Raw genomic sequence first — 21,230 nt, 5'->3', positions numbered from 1 at the left:
CATTTTGGGATTCTGTGTAGTGATTCGATTAAACATAAGTCTCCAGAAATAACAAAAGTAACATTCTGATAGGCCTTAAAGTCCTAAACACTTCAATTTAATTTATGCCTCAAGAATGCACATCATCGTAATTTAATGAAATTATCCTAAACTGAAAATTAACAGAGGGAACCTTTGGAGACGGGGGCACTGGCTGTATGTTTTTTTTTTTTTGCTTAACTGGGGGATTCCCCGCAGCAAATAATTTAAGAAACTCCACATAGTTCACTTTTTAATCAGCATTATGCGCCCAGTAGCTGTGAAATGAGACTGACCAATAGATCACAGCAACCTTCTGCAGAAAAGTTTTGCAGGAAATAACCAAAGGGGCGAATTAAAAACCACCTCCGCTAACCAGTTTCTGACTGAAACCACAGACTGACAACACAAACTTCAATATAAGGGACGAGAAATACAAATCTGTGAGACATTTAAAGTAATCCAGAGCATCCTAAAATTTATAATAAAGCGGCGCTGATTCTTACCGAGACACAAATCGTGTTCTTAAAGACTGAGCGGCGCCTTAATTTGCTGAGGATGCACTTAATTACAGCCGATGAGCTTCCCCTTGTGTGCCGTGAGCTCGTCTCTGATAGAGTTAATGGGAAAGCGCCGCGCGCTATGAGGAGGCTTTGTGAGCGGCTGCGAATGTTCTTGAGCCAAACAAGACGAGGCTCTGTGTGCAACTCGCTCCCAAGTGGCTGAGAGCTGGCTAATTAACTAAGGGCTTGATTTGTATTACACAGCTATGTGAGTCTGAAAGCGAGCTGGGTGGGACGCACATTTTTACACTGTGTCTAAACAACATATGCAGGGACACAACTACAAGAATACAACACATAATATTAGTTTGTATGACCTCAAAGAACAAACTACTATTTTATAGGGGCCACTGCGGTGAATACATTAACAGCTACAGTCCCCAAGGTAATATATAATTACTAATTACTGTATAATTACTAATAATTACATATAATATTCTAGTAATATTCTTTATAATATTCATAAATGCACATCCACAAACTGAAAAACAGCTGTAAATATCATTACATGTTGCGTATTTTGTCCGTTAATTATAAATACAAATCAGATATGGACCATCATTCAGACAGATGATCACAGAGGGATCTACGACTCTTTATATCTGCCTCAGCTTTAAATCTGTAAATTCAACATCAATATAAGGGTGAAAATATTCTCATATAAGAACCTTAAATATTCTAAAAAAAAAAAAAAAACGTTTCATCTGACTCAACATGCAAAACCATTACTGGGGACATTTCTAAGTGTGATAAGGTGTTAGGAAGTAGGTCAGACCTGAAATAGATGCACCAGGTGTGCTGGGACAGAGAATAGAGGAGAAAGAAAGAGGAGAGAGAACATGACCGAGAGAAGGAGAAAGAGAGCGTCTGCAACAGCCGACGCTGGTGAACCAGTCTGATGTTGAAGGGATTAAGAGCTTCACTACCCTCCTTTACACACCTGTGCAAAAGCTGCTAATTAGGCCATTAATTATTATGACAATCAAGAAAGTTAGCGGCATAATTAAGGCAAAATGCAAGGTTGTTTTTGTATACAATGCAATAAAAGCTCCTTTCTTTTATATTTTGGGCTGTACTCAGTTATACTGTTACTGCTATTGATCTACCTTAAATTCATTTCTAATGTTTCTGAAAATACTCTTTAACACAACAAACGTGTGTGACAACTGATGTCGGTTTAGTGTGTGATTTATGCAGACAGACGAGTTGAGAGTAGAGGTGGATATAAATTACTGTGTTTCTGATTTCCGTAGGTTTTAAACTTAGTTTCCCAGCTAACTGCCACTTTGATTCTAGCCTTTTCACACAGACACAACAAACAAGAGGAAACGTTACCATTTGTCAACACTAATTATTTGACGCATCCATATCCTATTACAAAAATGTCACATGTAAGAAGTTTAAACTTTGCAGTTTGTCCCAGTATCACTGCACATTTAATTCAAGCCACGGCAGAATTGCATTCAAAAGCTGCGGACGTCATGCGATTTAGAAATGAAACCCTGACATCTGTATTTCTGTTGGTGCATTTACACAGGATAAGAAATCTCTGTTTTACTCACTCTGCTACTTTCCTCTTCTCTCAGGTCAGAAGACTTTGCATTCAAACATCTGTCCAGACTCTTATTTATAACCAGTCTTCATCATTTTTAATTGTTAAGAGGCAGAAAAAAGCCAAATCACAGAGATGCTGGATCAGTTTTATCACAGGGACTCTGTGTTACCTGAAACAGGGGAGGTCATTTTTACTTTACAAATAATGGACATGGCCAAACTGCACTGGATTAAAATCTCCGCAATTATTACAAATTACTATAGTTTCTCAGGTGAAACTGGTGCGTGCGTATCGGGCTAAAGTCAACACAAAAATACATCCAGTTATGGTCATTTAGCTTGAAAATACCTTTAGGGTCGTTTAGTTGTTCTTTAAACTCCTGAGACCCAGCGTCCTCATATGGGGACATTACGTTTTAGGTTTGTTGCATCTTATTCTGCGTCATTTAGACCTGTTGTCCTCATAAGGAGACACATGTACTGGTAGCAAAAGGGTCAATGGGTCAATGCACTTGTTTATTTATGCTTATTCATTTTTCTAGTTTGATATGACATGAAAATTTAACAAATTCACAAGTACTCGTTTGAGGACATTGGTATCGTAATGTAGAGTGAAATAATCCCTGTATCTACCTAATTTTTTACCTAATTCTTTTCAAAACCTACTTCCAGTTCAAAGATTATGCTATTTTTTTTTTTTTTATACTTCTCATGTTCTACTGAGAACCCAAAAATCTTAATCTTATTTTAAATAAATTGAGATGCATTCCAAACAAATGCTTGGGTCTCAGGAGGTTAATCAGACATTCCCAAGTAGATTCACAACACTTTTCTAATCTACGTACATTTGTTTTAACCATGTTCTTCATTTAACGCATTCTGATCCATTTGTTTGATTAAAAAGATAAAAGTTAATCTGCATTTCACAACCAGACGTGTATTTTTTTAGAAAAAAATGATTTTCCCCAAACTAAATTATCCGAAAATGGATTAATAAGACACTGAAGCGTTCAGGTCTGGACACCACAGAGTCATATCAAAGAAAACCAACGACTTAAGCTTCAAGAATTCCCCCTGAAATAATTAATAACAGGAATAAAAAATTGAGCAATTTAAGTAACACAGCAGAGAAAATTTCTAGTTCTGAAAGAATAAGCTGAATGAGGCTGATTTCAAAGTGGCAGCAAATAAGCACATCTATTGTTAGCGAGCACTTCCTGTATGAAACTGCAGAGCAGCAGGAGGCCAGGAGAATATAATCCTCTGAGAATATAAATGAAAAGCTCAATGACTCACAGCAGTGAATCAGGTGAATTAGTTATGAGATGGAGTTAAAGCTAAAGTTCAGTTAAAGATCAAGGACCCGTCACATGCACGTGTCCTTCTGCATCATCATCATTACGACTCCTCTGCGGGTATTTTCAAGACACTTACCCAGAAGTTATTCTGAAAGAAGGCCATCTTCACCCAGAGATTCAGAGCAATCTGTAAAAAACAAAAACAAAAAGAAAAGAAGCAGAGCTGCATTAGAGAAAAGGCTGACGTCTAGAGTTTTTTGTCCAGTATATCTATAACCTCTATTGCTTCCACACAACCGTCTAAATGCCGAGGAGAGTGATCTGAAGGACGCCTTTTTGAGCTTCCTTTGACAGTTTGTGAGACACACTTATTTCCAGCCTTTTTTTGCCCTCTGACAATACGCCGCAGTATCAAAGCCTCGGCAAATTGCACATAAACAAGCTTCCGTTCTCTGCGAAAAAGCTCCTGAGACACCTTCAAATGTAGCTAAGGGAGCTCCTGGGGGAGGTCAGAGAGGAGCTTAACAAATGACTTCAAAAGGAAGAACTCGGGAGGACGGAGGGAGAAGACCGAGGAAGGAGGCAGAGACGGGGGAGAGATGGGGGAGGAAAGAGCGAAGAGAGAGAGAGAGAGTGATGGATGGAACGAGGCGAAGGAGACAAGAGGTAACCACCAAGGAGAGGTGGAGACGACGGGGGCTTGTGAAACAGATAGACGCCGTTCTCGGCTATGATTCACTGAGTCAGACGCTGCTGTGAATAACAACCCTTCCACTGATGCTTTTACAGCACGATGCTTTCTAGCAACCACTCTGCTCATCTCTAGAGTCCGACCGACACATTGATCAGACTGATACATGCACCTACTCTTTCTTTTTATTTAATTCTATTATGTTATTATTCTGTTGCATTGTGTTCTTTTAAGCTCATGGTCCGACCTCAGGAAAAACAACTTCAGCAAGGCTGCAGCTTTCATTTCATACAGAGATAAAGAGCGTGCAACAGTACAGTCCCATTTAGTTTTGAGCAAATTCGAACATTCAGTTTTTGAACGCTCAGATGAAATGACGATGAACTACGTTGCTGTTACTTTGCTGTGCATTGATGCAAAACGTTTGCCCAAATGGTTTGATTGGCCGAGCAGATGTTTCCAGGATCATGATTATTCCACAATGGAGCAACTTTGGAAAACTACTAATTTATACTAAAGAGTAGGGATGGGCATCGTCAAGGTTTTATCCACGGTGCCAAACCGGTACTTTTGAAACGGTGCCGGTGCTTACAAACTCGATAAAATGGTGACCTTTTTTTTTTAAGGCATTGTTGTTTTGATCACAATGAAAACAGTGACATGGCGTCTGGGAGCCTATCAAACACTTGTCTTGTTGCAGGTTGCAACAAGAGTCTGCATCTTTACAGCCAAATGTGTGACCGTTCGGCCTTAGACATTTTGAAGGTTCACTTCCATCCATGCAGGTGAAAAACAGACATGACGTCACGCGTAGCGTCGGCACAGAAACAGAGCTAAAAGGGCAGAACTTCTACCAGATCTGCTCGGCTCGAGTATCCGGCGCTTCCAGATGACGTCGACTATATGTTCGTCTACATCAATTCGTGGTTTCACAATATGTTTGGAAAAGATAAAGTTTTTCATTCATAATTTTAAATTTTCCACAAAACACAAAAAATACACTGACAGCACATTATTTATGATAATAAAGTAATAAAATGTCAAAATAATGACTTAAATCCATTAATTTGTGTAGTAGACACAAAAGGATTTAAGAAGTTTTATCCTGAAAAAGCTTAAAATACAGCTTTTATCAATTTATCCAAAGAATAAAAGGACAAAACTAAACCAATAAGTTTCTCTGCTGATAACAACCGCTAACTGCTAACCTCTCCCCTTCCACTTCCGCTTCTTCCTGTCGTCCAAACAATTATGAGACGCACTGTCAAAATACGTCATGGCGTCATCTGGAACCACCAGATACTCAGGGCGAGCAGATCTCGTACCGACACCGGCTTCTTCTTCTTCTTCTTCTTCTGTGCCCGGCTGTCTTGGATGTTTTTGTTGCAGGGTCATACCCCAGCACATGCGTTGTCTAGTTTAACTCAGATTAAGGCGTACACATGCCCGAGAAAATCTATTTCCACCCGCATTATCTGGTTGTCTTAGTCAGATAAGAAGAACTCCGATGTTAGTCGGGGTAACGCGTTTACATCCAGTTAAGTCGTCCAGTTAAAAGTCGGATTAACGTTCGTGTGTTTGCATATATATGAGTTCTTCTTGTTTTTGCAGGGACACATCTACAGGTCACATTTCTCTGTGCATAAACTAGAACCGTCTATGGAGTAATGTCTAAAAGTAGCGACCAACAGTGACTTCATTTAGGCTGCAACGTATGTGTTGAATCTGGATTACATGCAATGATATGTGTTAAAGCAGGCGTGCGCACACACAGGCTTTGTGTGGCTGGTGAACCACGCTGAGGTAATAACTTGCACACTGTGCCTCTTAACCACACACACACACTCCCAAGCATCTCACAGGAAAAGGTTGGACACAAAGAGAGCTCCACGTGATTCAGACTCAAAATCTGACATTCGACCTTTCCCGACTGCACAGTTTTCCTGACTTTAATTTATTTATTTATTTAGCGTCTGAGCATGCGCCATTTGACCCTCTGTGCTCACACGAACGCACACACTTATTAATGAGACACAAACGCATTAAAGAAAGACACACATAAAGCAATGGAATCTGGAAAAACGTTTTAAAATAATCCATAACGTGGTAAGTGTTTCCCCCTGGGCTGCCCTCATACAGGGTTCCTGTTATCTGCTTTTCTGCTGATGGAGTGTGTTTATGTGTGTGTGTGCTGACAACAGCCCTTCCCTTGTAATGGCACGGACTCAACTCGGGCCTGGCATCAGACAACAGTAGCCCACATGGAAACGAACACAGCGAGACCTATAGTATATGCACACACACACAAACACACACACACACCTGACACACCTCACACCTTGTTAATTAGCTCAGCAGAGGGACCCGAGGCCCCCGCCGACAGCTTTCTGTTTGGCAGAGGAAGACAGCTCGGCGCCACGGGGCCAAAAATACAGAAACACCACAGATATGGAGCTATAGAGCAGGGCTACTAACAATGCTAACAATGTTACAGAGGAACTGAATCAGGGCTGTATGTTAATGACCTAATGCACACTGTAAATAAAACGTGAGATAATTAGTTACTGAAGCTTTCATTTGCATGTTCGGAGGTTGTCTGAGCACTTTTAAGATTATTACAAATGTTCTTTGCACCACAACATGTTTGGCCACAGACAATTAGGTATAAATATATATTATATATATAAATATATACATGTCCTGCACTTAAATACCACTTGTTGGCCACAGAGCCCTACTCCCTACATAATTAAATGTCAATACTAAACACATAATATTATGATAAACCAACTCACATAGATATAATTTACGGTGCCAGATAATAAGACTAATTTTCTATCAGTGTTACCACTGTTAACTAAAGGCAGATCATGCTGGATGGTTGATAACAATTTTCCTTGCAGCCCACGATGTTTCCGTAATTTTTTTTTTTAAAAAAATCACAAGTTGCTCCAGCGCTCACATTTAAGTGACGTCATCGCAACAGCGGAAAAACCATGAAGGAACTGAAAATCAATTTATCAAACAGTAATACGTTTGTGTCGCGATGATGTCACTTCCTCTAGTATTTGTAAACACCTGTGATCAAGTATCCGCATGGGTGTTAAAAGGAAGTCCCACGACAAATGTAAAAATCGTCCTGATAAAGGTCGATAGACCGAAACGTTGACCCAAGACCCAGTAAACAAAGCTGAAATGTGAAAATGTGTGGGAGCAGCTTGTGATTATTTCCTTTTTCTGGAGATCTGCTCTCAGTATCACATGAGCTCAATCATGTTGATTGCTCTCGATTGTTTTGCCATAAATACGGTCTGTACTTTAAATGGAAAATCTATTGGTTTGTGATTAATACAGCGTTAATACCATCATCTTTGGCCTTTACTACACCAATTTGCCTGAACTTGAAACTCATGATTCATGTCAGAATACCCGTGCCGGGGGAACAGTGATCCCGAACAAACCACCAGATGGTTTTCAGGCGAGGAGGTGGGCGGGTGGGGGTTGTAGAGGGCCCACCGATAAAAAAAAAACAGACACATGGTCATTCACGATGGTGAAGAAGCCACTTGTGTTGTCCTTGTGACAGCCTGGTGCACCGTATTGAAAACATACTGCATGATGACCCATTATTTCCCTTTAATCCTCACGGTTTCAACACAGTCCAGAAACACAAAGACGGAGAGAGGTGTGCACCACCCGGGGACCCCTGGTTGGTGTGCGGGTACCTGCCACGCTGGGATGTATAGAAGTAGCTGACATCCAGCATTCTCCATCTGGTTCCAACTAGAGCTCAGAGGCAAACAAAGCCCAGAGAGAGGAAGTGGGACGCGCTGGTGGGACCGTGATTTCTCGTGCTCAATAACGTAAAATTTTGGTCTTGCTGTGTGTGCACTCACGCAAATATGGCTTAACAACAACAACAACAGCAGCAGCAGCGAATATCAACCGACCGCGGACACAAATACTTCACTGTAAACACCCGGAAGGCTTGACATTTAAAAATGATCGGTCTGAGCTGCGTCACTCTGCTATGGGATGCGCAGGACATGGGGGTCGGATTATTCAGCGAAAAGACAGGAAGACATATTTAAATGAGACTCGGCTCTATTCAACAAATATCATAAACTAGCATTTAGGATTTAGCTACGGTGCCTTAACAGAAGGTTTTTCCAGGTGAAGCGAGTTGCGTCTCGTCACCACAGCTGAGGTAAAAGTGACACCAGCGAGGAGGAATCTTTTACACAGACGTCTCTGTCTGTAATAACCAAAGCAAACAAGACTGTGCTACTCACTGTTGGCTGCATATCCATGTCTCCAGTTTCTTTTCTCCAATCTTAAAAGTTGCACACAAGATTTGAAAAACAATAGCGCAACACACTCATCAGACTATTCAATCAACTGCCAATTAAACCAAAAGAAGAAAAAGAAAGAATTTGTGAACTTAATAGTGATTAAACGAACGGCATCTGTAGAATTCATTCAGAGACGTAGTTGGCCTAGAGGTCTGGTAAGTTTACCATTGCTTGGCAACACCATTAGCATGATCATCCAGATTTTAAATCCTAAATATTAAGCACGTCTGATATTGTCCAATGGGTGTAAGAGCAGTTAGTGATGTATGATACCATTGCTTTTCATTTCCGATACAATACTGAGTAAAATTTAGGCTGGTATCATCAGTGATACGGATCCGATACCGATACTTTGTGCAAATACCCCTAATGTGTCTGTTGGATCTAAAAAAAAAAAAAAAAGTGGTGCAATTTAAATCATAACTTCATAAGGAATATGAGACATATTTATTAGCGGCCTCATTTACTATGTAGCCGAGCTAATACAACAACAACAGAAAAACCCAACAGAGGACACACTCATACAATACATATAAAAATAGTGTTTCAAACTCTGAACAAAAGAATAAGCAAAATAATAAGACAATTACTGTTTAATCATTGAGAACTACTATAAACATCTTCTCTCCTCTTCTGTCCTCTTCATCATAAAAGCCTCTCATTCTGTGTTGTGGTTTAACCTGTGGTGCTTCACAGGGTTTGTTGTGTTGCCACAACTTGATTGTTTAGTTACTTTCCCCTGAAGTGTCAAAAGTATCAATATTTTGATTTGAGTATCGATTCTAGAGCGCAAAGACTTGGTATCAGCGGTATCGCTATTTCAGTATCGATCTGTCACTCTTCTGTTCACACTCAACTCATCATAGAATGAAGACGTGAAGCTCATTTCTTCCTCCGTGAAAGTCTGAACCCGACTTCAGAAGATTGCTTCTTCAGAGCAGATATGCTCAGAGTCTCATGCAGTAAAATTCAGGGCTGCTTTTCAAAATGACATTAAAAAAAATGCAGCTTTCAGGGAATCTTATTGCAGCGCCACAAAAAAACAATGTGCATTCACATGTTGCTGTAGCTCTGCTGGAATTCATTTAAAAAAATTCATGCACAAGTAAGAACAAAATACCATTTGAGAGATAAAGCTCCATCCTGCCTGTTATCCACCTTGTGTAATCCCCTTCCTCTGCCAGTCTGTTCACATTCAGTCACGTCTGATCAACCCGAAGAAGTAGGTAGACAGACAAGCAGAGACAGAAGAGTCCCACAAATAAAAAAAAAAGTCTTATTAGACTTCGGATCTCATTTTTAACCGACACACACGGACATAGAAAGCGTCCAGCCTCACTAATCTCTTGTTCTGCCACCCTCACATGACCTGACAACACGCAGATGGCTGCCATGAAAAATTAGGGCTTAAAAAAAAGATGGGGAGGAGTGAAAGAAAGTCTCATACACCGACAAGAACTACGACAGCCCATTTAGATCCTGCAGGAAATAAATGATGCACCCTTCTCCGCCCATACTGAAGCGTCGCTGCTCTTACTTCCTTTCCTCTCGCTCCTCTGCCAGATACGGGTTTTACTAGCAGATGTCTCCCCGAAGGAAAGGAGGGAAGCTCGACACAAGCTCCCACCCCCTCACCACCTCCACCTGCCTTTCCCCGCCAACTGTGAGCGAGAGAAATGGCGAGGGGGGGTGGGGGGGGACGGAATTACTCCCCATATGTCTCCACACACACTCTCAATGAAGACGCCGGGGGAACGAACGGCGTCCTCCTCGGACTCGCAGAGCGCAAACGTAAAAATGGAAAATTGGGTTAAATGTAATGACTTAGCCGAGGGTGGAATAAAGATCCTTCACTAACATGTTAACGGGCGCATTTGTCACGAGCTCAAAGGAATAGACGAATGAACGGAAAAAGGACGGGTGGAGGTGAAAAATGGTGAATGAGACGATGTGGGTGGAGGGTTTTTGAAGATGAAGCAAATACGGCCATATGTTGTAGAAACAGATGGGTAAACATGAACAGGACTCCAAACAGGTGAAGTAAGTAAGTATGGATAATGTGGGTTTCCTGAAAAGATGCAGCAACATGTACAAAACCATCTTGTACTTGATCATCAGAATTAACAACGATCTTCATAATCTCCTGATAGGGGAACTAGTGTTTATGACGTCGGCCTAAGGAGGCGAGTTGGATCCGTTAACACAAGATGAGATGTGGGTCTTGCTTGCATCAACGACAGCGACTTCTAGACGTCAGTGTCTAGCTGTAAAGCTGTAAAGTAGATGCTCTACGTACTCATCTGACAATTAAGATTAATGCTCTTCCTGTAATCACCTCATAATCACCTGATTATTAAAAAAATAAATAAATAAATAAGGTGTGGAGCACAACTAAAGCAATGAGAAGTCCGGACGGTGAGGTTATTTAAAGGGATACGACACCTTTATGTGAAATTTAGTCGCTCACCGTGTTCCCTAGAGTTGGAAAAGTGCTGGATAAGCTTTAGCTTAGCATAGGCATCGTAATGCAGTGTTGCCAATTAGCCATTTGTTAGCAAAAGTGATAAACTCAAGAATTCTCCTAATTACTTCTTGTGACATGTACATTCACAGTTAAGTACAAAGCCAGTTCAGTTAACACGAAGGTAAAGCCTACGACAGATATAGATTTGGGACTATGTTCCAGCAAAGCACCAGTTTTAATGTTGTGGCTGATCGGTCCTTTTAGTCAAAAAAAACCTAAACATCTGCTTTCATCTTCTCAAATCTGATTATTTCTGCAAGTTACTGATAATATGTGGATATTAATTATTTATTAAAGCTATAGCGTTATTTATTTATTTTTTTTCTTTAGTACACCAGACTTTTAAATCAGTTCTCCGTTGTGACGTTTACGCACTGGTGCACCTGCAGTGATGAATTTCAAATAAATCAGCGTCGACTGTTTTCCAGAGCTGAAAAAAAAAAAAAAAGCCGTGAGACAGACGCTGATAATTTAACGCTAACTAGACAGAATGAAGAATGAAACTGGATCTGAGAGACTTCCAAGAAAAGTTTTTGGAAGAAGCACAAAGATTAGAGGAAGGATTATGTCGTCACATGACCAGAAGTCCACATCAGCACACTTTATCATAACTTCTTGGCAGAGGTTTGTTAAAAAACTACATTATTTTTAAATTGTGAGCTCATTAATTAACCAGCTAGTCGTTCATTTACACTGTAAAAATGTGTAATGATGTTCCTAATTACTATTAATGTCATTATTTCCTCAGTGGTGATGACGACATATAGAAAGAAAACAATAATATTTTCATAAACAAAAAGTTATTATTCAGAGAAAGAAAATAACTTTACTGATAAACTGAAGGCTTATTCAAAATCGTAACTCGACTGATCACATCAGCCCACACAGGTTTCACATTCTCGAAAAGAAACTACCGAACGTTCACATTGAAGCCTTGCTTTAAATTACCAGTCTCAGCGGTGAGTCATCCCACGCCGGTAAATGTGGCAGAGTGCAGTAAACTGGGGGTGGCGGCGAAGGGGGAAATTAGGCCTGACACAAAATGATCTCCCCCTCCACGCTTCGCCACATCAGGTTTAAAGCTAATACTGAAGGACGGGCCCGGTCCATCTGCACTGCAGCACACTCCAGCTGCTTCACAAATTCACTCTGTTTGTCATTTCTCTCATTTTAACTGGTCTCTCGTACGTCTGATGCTACTGCGTCGATCTCTTAATTCAATTATCAATTGAATTAAAACCCAAAAATGGGGAAACTCTCTCTGTTTAGAAGCCGGAACTTAAAAACATGAGCTGTGTTTACTCTGTTCAGAGTGAAAAAGCTCAACTATTGAATTGGATGTGGTCTTCTGAGGGTGCCCTGTGGTGTCTCGTAACAAAATGTCTATGTGTCCTATGGGTTTTTGTTGGGGAGGGTTTTTTGTGGATCATACCACAGATACCTGATCAGTTCAGAATCTAGTAAATTTGGAGGCCAGATCAACACCTTGTACTTTTCTTTAGTTGTTTCTAAATCGTTTTTGTGTGTTTGTGTGTGTCTGTGTGAAACTGCTGCCATCAAGGAGTCTCATTGTTATGGGATGGTGGTGGTGCCTTGTCTAGTCTGGGTGGGTGATTCATGTCTTAGTAATATCCACTGAAATTAAATGCCAGGTCTAAACGTTTCCCAGCAGAGCAGTGAATTGTCACAAGATGACATGGTTGACGGTTATTTGCTTCTCCTGTCAGTGGTTTTATTGTTGTGGCAGATCGGTGTAAAAATAATCTGGAATGACGTCAGTGATTAATTTTTCTCTCAAGCCACTGTCACGTCAAAACGTCTGGAGTGTTGGGTTTGTAATGAAATACCCACGAGTAGCACTAGTGCTAGAAGAAACACGCTTTAGTCTGAAGCCACGTTGGGCATAAATGTGGGTGTTACTTAGACATGAACCACCCACTTAGACCAGACCAGGCCCCCCCCCCCCCCACCCCATAGCAATGACACTGCTTGATGGCAGCAGGATGCAGCCTGACAAAGACTGACAGATAATGAAACGGATTTTCAGGATTTCCTGGTTTCAGCTTCAAAAATGTAAAAATCTGTTTGACCGCATCTGAAACCGATGTCTCATAAGCAAACAACCCAACTGATTAGTCAATTAAGTTGTTATCTGAGGCTGGTACATCTAATTATCTGTCCACCATGGACTCCGCCATCCTAGACACCACAGTTTTCTGTTTGGTAATTCACTGTTTGTCCATTATAAGAAAAATACAACCTCTACAACCACCAACAAACAAACAAACAAACAACACAGGCCACAACAAAGGCACACTAAAAACAGAGCCCGCGCTTTAATGATGACACACCGAAAACCAACAATCACATCGTCTCCAAGAACACGATGACAGAATTACACCCCGTGTTTAATGACTAAGCGACACGGAGCAGAGTTTTTTTTCCTCTTAAAAAGCAACAAGCTGCTTTAAGAGCTGCAGCCTGGTAAACGTGTGCCCGAGCGCCTTCGGAGGCTGAGACCGAGAGACAGAAGCAGTGACACGGCAAACACAATAAACAGGAGGAGGCTGTGAGAGGGTGAGAGAGAAAAGCCGAGTGATGAACACAACCCGGGCTGTCAGCTCCCCCATTGTCCCCGCCTGAATTGTGCTTTTGTCGCTAGCAGCACACAACCAGAGTCCAGTCCAGTCTGTGACAATGTGCCAGGCGAGCATCACTTCCAACCAAAGCCCTGGCGTGACCAGCTGTGTGAGAGCAGCGAGCGCACGGCGAGGCCCAAACACCGGTGTTTGGTTTGTAGCGGGACAGCTGTGGATTAAGAAGGTCCACAGTATGAAGAGAAACTGAAGACGCGCTTCCACTTGGCAAACTACATATAGTACACACTGATTATGCATAAGATTGTTCCTAATATTGTGTAGGTCTCCCAAACAGCTGTGACTCATCAGAGACTGGACATGGACCTTCTGAGGGTGTCCTGTGTTGTTGTTGTTGTGTTGTTGTTGTTGTTGTTGTTAGCCTCTTATGGATTGAGAGGAGAGGCCTCTATGGATCATCCCACAGATACTTGATCAATTTGGGATCTAGTGAATTTGGAGGTCAGGTCAACACTTCGATCTGTTTTTCATGTTTTTTTTTTTTTTTGAGTTGTTGATCTGTTTGTGTATGCCTGTGTGTGTGCCTGCTGCAATCAAAGAGTGTCACTGCTTTGGGGGTGGGGGGGTGACTTGTCTGGTGTAGGTGGGCGTCTAAAAAAACATTCACACAAATGAATCTCAGGGCCAAAAGTCTCCCAGTAGAACATAGATGTTAATTAATGTTATCTCTTTCTCCTGTCAGTGGTTATAATGTTGTGGCTGATCGGTGTATGGGACTTACAAGGAGGCATTTTAAAGAAGTAATTAACCAAGACATGTTTGCATATTCTCTCCGTATTTAAATTACTATCACACACACAGAGAATCAGGAAATCGGTACAATTAAGAAGCTGGAATGAGGCAGTAGTGGATGTTTTTTTTTGGAAATTTACTTAAATTTACTTTAGTTAATCAACAGGGTGATTGTTTCAACTCTGGTTGGTGATTTTTGTTCATAGTGATCAGGTGTTTGTCTATAAAGTGTGGAAAATACCCATCTCACCACAGAAAACCACAAGTTCAAACCTCAAATCTATTCGTTTTAACAACACACATAGAAAGAAGAAGTGAATCATTGCATTTGAGAAGCTGCAACAAGACATTGTTTGGTAAGTTTTAGTTCCATAAATGACTGATTTTGGGGTTAGCACATTTTTTGCTAATACATAGCCACACAATTGTTACTTAAGGTAATTAAATCAATCTTAAATAGGTTTAAGTTTGCTGTTTTCATTATCATCTTTCATTACTGCTCTGTCCTACTGAGCGCAGCATGAACTGAATCAGTAACCCAGAAACAGAAACCCAGGACCGGAGCCGGGGAGGCGAGCCCACTCCTCCATCCTGCCCCGGGATCCTCCCATCTGCCACAATAGGGACCTTGGCTGGACTCTTTCACAACCTGAGGCAGGGGTTTTTCTACAGAAGGCTGCTACAAGAGCACCCAGCTGGTAGTCACCTGCTCAGATCTAAACTCCTGACACGCATGTGCACACGACAGTACACGCAGCAAAATATTAAGACGTGAAGCTCTCGCGATTCTGTTTTGGTTTTCATTACATAATACGTTAGCTTTACCGTTTCCTGCCTCATATTTCCTGCCTCTGGGTCCTGCCCCGTTTGGCAAAGACGAGGGGAGACCTTGCAGCACTCTAGCCTACATATGAGAGGCTACAACATGCATAATTAATAATTTGTCATGGCCACTCCTGTTGTGTGTTGTAGGAGAGCCAACCTGGGGAGAAGGCCGGCAGAACCACAACAAGTAGTAAGTAATGAGATCTTCATGGGTCAAAGAGATAGAAAGAGGAGTCATCGGGGAAGTTGAGGAGTCCCAATGATTAACTATGCATGGTCGCAACTGGGTGCACACGAGCGTTCTCGTCTCTTTGAATAATCAAGACGCCGGACTATTCAGCAGGTCGCAGTCATAAAGCATCAAGTACATGCAAATCTAAATGCAAAACAGGGAGCTCTTCTTATTCTGTCGGCTGTTCTCACCCATCCTTCCATCTTCCTGCCGACCTGAAGGGGGTTAAAAGTCAAGCTTTCCAGGAGGATTTGTGGTTAAAGTAATTGGCTGCACAGCTAAGAGGAAACCACCAGTCAGCAAAAGCTCGAGGGTGTCACCAGAGGTTTGGGTACTTGTTCGCTGCATGTATAATCTTCTCAGGTAGCCAGCCTCCTCGCTTTCAAGCTGCTGCATAAATAATAACCTGTAACTGCTTATCTCAAATGGAGAGATTCCTAGAAGTCCTCGTAATCAGCCCTTTAGACAAAAGCTCCGCCGAGTTTGATGTGACAGTGTCGATATTGTGGAAAACATAATAAAATTACACCATTTTAATAAGATAAAAACAAAACTAGCATAGCTATAGAGCGTTAAACTATTATAAAACACACATTAAGGACTCAAAGTATTATTTTTTCATTTTCATTAGTCTTTAATCTGACTATTTTAGCTTATTGTTAGATTCAGCAATGAACTGTTGGGTCAATAAACCAGGTTCTCAGACCTTATGCTGCAAAGGTATATATTTATATACAAAAAAAAAAAAGAAATCCTGAAATGTAATGAGCTTTAATTTCTGTCTGACAAAAGCAAATAAAATTCACTTTGTCCACATCATGTTGTCACCAGTGCCTCCTGTTACAGCAAACGTGTCACATAATGTCGATCATATTAGTAGTATAATGCCAAATGTCAGCAATGTGCGTTACAATGGATTTTAAACCCGAAATTAGGTTGCGTGTGTGTGTTTTTACACAAATTTGCAGGGGAGAAAAAAAACCTGCGGGAACGTTAACTTCCTGTTAGAACGAGATGGACATATGCTCACTATCTTTGATTAATCAGAGAAAAAGATACGAAGAACATCCTAGTTAAGAGCACTTTGCATGCGAAAACCAAAAGATCTCAGTACATCGTGAAATAGCACAAGTAATTTAACGAAATGTCCACGTTAACATTAAGCAAGTAACCAAAAGAAAGCGTAAACTGTGTCTCATTAAGCTGTGAATTCTCTGAATAGAAGGGAATAAAGGGATAGAAATAGAAAAAGGGTCGTGTATCTTACAGTAGAAACCTCTAGCAACATTGATTTCAATATGAATACACCTAATGCACCTTGAGTATTTCCTCTCTTGCTTAATTTTCAATGCATTTTTGAAGTAACCTGCCCAAAACTAGTAGCAGAATGTGTTATCATGTAGGACTTAATGATAATCTCTTGTATAGGATCCATCTTAACAAACCTCCCTCCAACACTGAATCATCACAGCAGACACACGCCCACTTGCCACTTCATTAGGTACACTACTAAAAAACAGCCCTGCACTAAATCTTGTTCAGTTCATGTCGAAACTGTGCGAGAAAGGTTGTAATTCAACTGCCTGAGCATTTGCTGCTAAACTGTTTAATTGAATTAAACACCAACTTGTTTCCGTTATTTAGCGCGGCGCACTGACGAGAAATGGGATTGTCAAAATTATGAAAACTTGATTTGGTGCAGCACAAAACCACAGCCTCCCAAATGGAAACACAGCTGATTCACCATCTCTCTCTCAGTTGCATTACAGTAATGCTGAATACATTAACCTTCAGGAAGTAAACTTTTAGCAGCAGGACTAGTACAGACGCAACTGGCAGTTGCGTCTATACAGCATTTTGCAAGCTAAAGCAAAACCTCATCACTGTGTAGCAAAGCACAAACCAGTGATGAGTAGTTTAAACAAGACTCAAACTACTTATATGACGCCAGATAAAAAGCTTTACACAGACTGTGAGCGACTACATCACACTGTGTGGTAATCCACGCAACATATTTTATGATACTCCACACAAACATACACGATGATGCCGGTATAGAGAATGTAATGCCAATTTAGTTTAATACTTGTAGAGATATTTCAGTCTCAACCAAAGGTGTCAACTGACCAACAAACAGCTGTTTCCATTCATGCAGTCATGCCACGATGGCGCAGCAAAAACATTTCAGGAGAGAAGATGCAGCTGTTCCTCCTGATACTGGTGCACGTCTCTTTCTTTACAGATAGTAAACCACCTCCTTTCACTCTTTTTTTTTTTTTTTTCCCTCCATCCCACTCACCCTGAGTCAACAGGACTATCTCCTGTTGAAGTCAAGACGCGAGGGAGAGCGCTGTTTACCTCTTTGATATCAAAAGGCCCAGCAGCTTTTCGAACTCCTGCCATTTTCGTTCAGAGGCAAAGAGAGGAAAAAAAATGATGCCAGCAGACAAGAGCGCTGTAGCACGAGAAGACAGCTGCACTACAGTGGGAAGATGCAAACACTGTGGTTTATGCTATAGCTGTTTGCTAATTAAGTCCAACGTCGCTTTGAAAATCTAAACACATATCAAGCAGTCAAAGGGGAATCCCAGGCAGTTTCTTTGGTGCAGCCGGATAGTGGACGTACTTCAGCTCCTCAAACTGTGTCAATGAAACTGAACAAATCCTAAAAACAATAACTTCCCCCATTAACCTCGTTTAAGAATCAGATCAGAGTGCAATCACGTGTTAGCGATGAGTTCTGCCTTTGTTTGACAGCATACAGAAAAGGGTGACAAGGAGAAAGATGGAGGACGTCTGGAGGATTCAAATCAGAGACATAAAGACCACAGTGAAACCACTAATATGTCATTTTTTACCATAAAGGTTTGATGAAAATTCACATTCTTTACTCCAAATCTGATTTTTTAGTGCATCTTCAGTCCTCTATTTGGATTTATGAAGCGATACTGCGAAGGCCCTTTTCACTGTCAGGTAATCTACACCAAGAAAACAGGTTTGAATCTAAGAAAGTAGCAAATAAATAATCAGTTTCAATTATTAAAAGTCCTCCTTAAGTTGATTCTAAGTCGATACTTGCATGTAAGAGCGATCTCTTGTCTCCAGGTTAGGAGACATACCTGCCATACCTCTGACAGTTCACACAGGATATCTAGGACAGACCGGCTAACATTTTCAGCTCTTACTCCGTCTAACCTAGAAACACAACCAGACAGTAAGGGGGGTCTCTGATTTATAACGGCCAGCGTTAAACTTCAAACTGGTTCCGATTCAGTATGTGTGGGTTTGCTTGTTTTTGTTTGTTTTTCACTCAATTCATCGTCACAAGAGCGATGGACCGTTACAATTTGCATCGTTTATATTATCAGTTGACTGCAGCTCCTGACAGATAAATCCGTATCAACAAAACACTCACATGCCACTTCAGTAGGTACACTTGTGAAAACAAATCAATTCCAGTATTAACAGTGCTGTACGTAGCCTTAGCTCCATGAAGGTTATGGTGTTCAGCATTTGTTTCTGTTTTGACTCAGATAGATAGATAGATAGATAGATAGATAGATAGATAGATAGATAGATAGATAGATAGATAGACTCAAGTGTTTTTAAACTCTTAAATGTCAGTATAGCCATCAAATCTCATGTACTGCTAAGATTTAAGTCAGAATTCACATGGTTAATTCAAGTTTTAGAGAAAATCCTCCATACAAAAAGACACTTTTACCTTAGTATGCAATAAAAACCATTTTACCAGTGTTATTCTGTGGTATCCACTCCAACTTACAGGCTAAATAAACCCAAAAAGAAATGACTGTTAAGTAGCATCAGATAGCAGGAACAAGCTCTGAGGGGGAGCCACAATATCAAACGTATTAATGTCAGGAAGACACACAAAAAACAAAAACTCTCAAAGCCCACCTTCGTAAATTATGTGAATTCTGTGAAAGAGCCACGGATATAAACTTCAGATACTAGTTATAGGCTCTATTAAACCCCCACACATGTACTTTTCTCTCTTTAAGTTTTTCCTGGAGCGTTAGCTTAATTTCCCTCCGTTCATATGTCAAACAAACGTGCGTCCCACTCCTCCGTATTTTTATATTTTACAGCCTTAGCAATAGCGCAGTATTTCTCCGAATCACTTTCTTTCATGTTACACAAAGGAGGTAGAACGAGGAGGAAGGTTAAATTACCTGTACGGAGTTTTCAGACAGAGGTTATTTCCATTTCCATCCCCTTAGTCTCTCAGCAGCTTCGAGAAGACACTTGCACCATGAGCGGTTTGATCATAGTAGTAGAGAAATTCACCACCAGGCAGTTTTCGCTCAGCGAAAACTCGCCGCTGATTGGTTCCCCCGTCCGCCAATCAGGGAGAGACGTCTAGTAGGCATAGCAACGGCATGGAGGCGGGTGTAAGAGCGCATACAAGCAGCCCATTGGTTGCTTGTTTCCAGGGTAACGCCCACAAAGAAACGAACAGGAAAGACGTCGATACTTGTGGATAAAAAATATAGAGAAAGTTTATCTATCTACTTCTTTATCGCTCTTTAATGTTGCCTTTTTTAAATACTATTTGTCTACCGATTCTTCAGTGTTGGTGAGTTACAATTTCTGTCGATTTTTAACTTTAAAACGACAAAAAAAAACATCATCTCAGGCTTCATCAATTATACAGCATATATTTTGTTAATTAGACGATCACAGTAGCTTAGCTGCACACAAACGAAACAAAAAGAAAGATAAAATAAAATAAAATAACTAATATCTAGTAAAATAACATATACCTAAACATGAAAATACATGCATAAAATGTAAAACATGATAAAATATACTGAAAACACAATTAATTTCACAAAAACTTTCCATAAAACTGAAAGTAAGAACAAGTCTAGCTGATAATTTGTTGTTTTTTTAATCAAATGTGATTAGGTTTAATAAAATCTTATATAATCCGGTTTTGTTTCAAGCTATCTTGAGGTGTCAGCTTGTTCTAACTCTTATACAGTTAAATAATGATTTGATGGCTGGATTTGTTTACCTGCATGCACATGGACTACACTGACATCAGTGATACCTTAAATGTCCTGAATACACAAACAAAGACACATGCATACAAGTATGGCCAGTCTAGTGTAGTTGTTTTTATCCCATCTTATCTGTTTTCACTCTTTATTTTAAACCAGCATTTAAAGGCTTGAATGGAAAAGTCAATATATTTAGCGAGATGCATCATATACATGGAATCTAATGCAATATCTTTTAATTTTACAATGTTTATCTGTAATTAAAGAATCTATCGGTACAATCTCACCCTAACACGTTGCTTGCTATGGTAAATTTAGAAACACTGAGACCACCATCACAATTTAAATATAGTTGTGATGGTTTATAAATCTAAAATCTGAAAAAGACTTTTAAACAGGCAGCATCTGAGCTCCATCACCATCGTCTGCAACCAGTGCTCATCTATCACACTGACTTGCCGTCTATGCCGTTAGGCCCCTCAAGCCTCACAGGCGCCTGTTATTCATCATCAGCAGGAACAGCTATATATGCGTATTGCCTTTAGTGTACGGTCATAATAGGCGTAATTTAAAGCCACAACACAATCTCTTTGTTAAATTGTTTTGTGTCTTGGGGATAGACTTGTCCTTCAGCCAACGCACACACACTGTTTGTCTCTCTATAGTTGCAGCATTGATCTCCCGCCATCACTGCCAGAGTGAATCTTAGTCGCAGCGCAGTTAAAGAGTTGTGTAGAGTTGTGTACGACCTTTACGTTTA

At 40.5% G+C, this 21,230-nt stretch overlaps 1 protein-coding gene across 3 annotated transcripts in view; it reads right to left on the bottom strand.

Annotated features, from left to right (window-relative positions):
- The window catches only part of fcho1 (FCH and mu domain containing endocytic adaptor 1), a 65,566-nt gene extending 45,812 nt beyond the window's left edge, over window positions 1-19,754 (bottom strand). For all 3 annotated transcript variants that reach the window (XM_047586497.1, XM_047586498.1, XM_047586499.1), the window contains exons 1-2: window positions 19,640-19,754; window positions 3,570-3,620 (exon numbers count right to left, since the gene is read on the bottom strand). In XM_047586497.1, coding sequence (XP_047442453.1) covers window positions 3,570-3,596 — 27 coding nt within the window. In that variant the 5' untranslated portion in view covers window positions 3,597-3,620; window positions 19,640-19,754. The remainder of the gene's footprint in view (window positions 1-3,569; window positions 3,621-19,639) is intronic.
- Window positions 19,755-21,230: the final 1,476 nt, after the last annotated feature.

Source organism: Mugil cephalus, chromosome 6, assembly GCF_022458985.1.
Source record: "Mugil cephalus isolate CIBA_MC_2020 chromosome 6, CIBA_Mcephalus_1.1, whole genome shotgun sequence".
NCBI lineage: Eukaryota > Metazoa > Chordata > Actinopteri > Mugiliformes > Mugilidae > Mugil > Mugil cephalus.
Note: the sequence above shows the minus strand (reverse complement) of the source record. Positions and strands in the feature narration are given on the sequence as shown.